General features: G+C 39.8%; 1 protein-coding gene across 1 annotated transcript in view; it reads right to left on the bottom strand.

The window, feature by feature from the left end:
* LRRC36 (leucine rich repeat containing 36) overlaps window positions 1-2,135 on the bottom strand; it is a 58,241-nt gene continuing 56,106 nt past the window's right edge. The window contains exon 14 of the mRNA XM_026456493.2: window positions 1-329. Within this exon, the coding sequence (XP_026312278.1) occupies window positions 104-329 (226 nt within the window). The 3' untranslated portion in view covers window positions 1-103. The remainder of the gene's footprint in view (window positions 330-2,135) is intronic.

The following is a 2,135-nucleotide window of genomic DNA, read 5'->3' as shown; positions in this document are numbered from 1 at the left end:
GAATATATTTCTTTCTTAATCTTTGTGAGTACATACCACCATATTGGTGGCAATGGTGGTGAGAGCCTCTGTGGACCAGGGAAGCTGTGGTGTGAGTTCCATGCTAGCTCCATAAGCCAGGCTCTGGGGCAGCATCCGAGACGCTATGTATTAGATACTGACCAGTGTCATGTGCCACTGGTGAGGAGGAAGACAATGTGCTTTTCCCAAAGGGCGATGATCTCCCCAGATGACGACCCTTCTCAGGAGGCAGGAGCGCTTTCCCAGAATAACCTTTTGGCTCCTTATTCAGCTGCTGCAGCAGATACTCATTAGTTACCACCAGGGATCTGAGGCCCGGGGGAAAAAGGCAGTCATGAAATCATAAAAGCAAGAGAGATACCATGCAGACCCAAAATGTTTCCCAAAGACAAATGTGAAATGAAGTCACATCTTTAAATAGAAGGAACTGTCCAATTTATGATTGAGTTATTTTAAAAGCAGACCTACAGTTTCTTCATTACAATTCTGCTTGATTATGTTCCAGATTTACTGAAGCAATAATACATTTCCCATTTTATATATAGCTAGCGGTTGTTCTGTTCTCTCCAAAGCACTTTGATGATGCGGTAAGTAGAAGCCTTGGGTCACTGGCACCTGATCAGGCCTCTAATTTCTACCCCAAATCGTAACATCTACTTCTATCCTGCCACTACAATTCACTAATGGTGCTAGTAGTGGCTGCACTGAACTCTGTATTACCATCTATTTTTTTTTTTTGAGACAGAGTTTCACTTTTGTTGCCCAGGCTAGAGTGCAATGGCAGGATCTTGGCTCACTGCAACCTCCGCCTCCCAGATTCAAGCAATTCTCCTGCCTCAGACTCCCAAGTAGCTGGGATTACAGGTGTGCACCACCACACTCAGTTAATTTTGTATTTTTAGTATAGACAAGGTTTCACCACGTTGGCCAGGTTGGTCTCAAACTCCTGACCTCAAGTGATCCACCTGCCTCGGCCTTCCAAAGTGCTCGGATTACAGGCTTGAGCCACCGCACCTGGCCTGTATTACCATCTAATGTTAAAAGCCATCCACACACTGGTCGAAAAAAAAAATGTATGCACGATACTATTCATTATAGCACTATTTTTAATGGCAAAATATGTTAAACTAAATGTCCATCAATAGAGGACTAATTAAATAAGTGGTATATCATCCACACAACTGAGCACTATGCAGTTAGAAAAAGGAATGAGAACTAACGCTATACATCACTATGAATGGATTTTCAAGATGAAATGTTAAAGCAACACTGTGTCTTCTTATGTAATAATGGGGGAATACAAATATACACCCACACCTACAATAGAAGGATGGTGGGAGGGAAGGAAAGGACAGCAAAGACAGGAAAGGAAGCTGGATTTTCCCGGATTTATCTTATTTCTATAAAATAACTCTATAAGTTGACATTGGGACTGTGTAAATGTTTTACATAATTATGAAAACAAGATTAAATCAAAATTATTTTAAAAATTCCCTAAGAATTCAAGGCAAAATAAAACAAGTGAACCTGTATGGTTTCAGAAGGATTATTTCTGGTTAATTTAAAAGAGAGTATTTTGCCTGTACATCACTAAAACAATATATCCTAATGTTTTCAAAGTGTGGTCCCCAGACCAGCAACAATAGCATCACCCAGAAGCTAATTAGAAATGCAGGTGTTCAGTTCCCAACCCAGACCTGCCGACTTAAAAACTGGGATGAGGCCCAGTAATTTGCATTTCAACACGCCCTTCGAGTTAATTTGGAGGCATACCCAAGTTTGAGAACCGTATTATACTATTTTCTTTACTTTTGTAATGTTTGAAATAATTATAATGAAAAGCTTTTCAGACAAATCCAGAATGGTTCTGGGTCTAATCCTCCGAATATAAAGCTAACCAAATGAAAATCAGGAAGTGAAGTAGGAGGTTGAAGGTTTGGAGATGGAGTGCTTATATTTAAACTGCAGGAAAAGTCCTCGTAAATGTATATTATCGGCAAGCCAAAATCTGAAGGACTTCTCTAAATGTAGCCATAGTCTTGAGGTCTCTTCTAATTTTTTTTTTTGCCTGGCCTGTATCCTGGGGGTGCTTTTTTTTTTTTTTTTTTTTTTTT

This window comes from Piliocolobus tephrosceles, chromosome 17 (assembly GCF_002776525.5).
Source record: "Piliocolobus tephrosceles isolate RC106 chromosome 17, ASM277652v3, whole genome shotgun sequence".
In the NCBI taxonomy this organism is placed as follows: domain Eukaryota; kingdom Metazoa; phylum Chordata; class Mammalia; order Primates; family Cercopithecidae; genus Piliocolobus; species Piliocolobus tephrosceles.
Note: the sequence above shows the minus strand (reverse complement) of the source record. Positions and strands in the feature narration are given on the sequence as shown.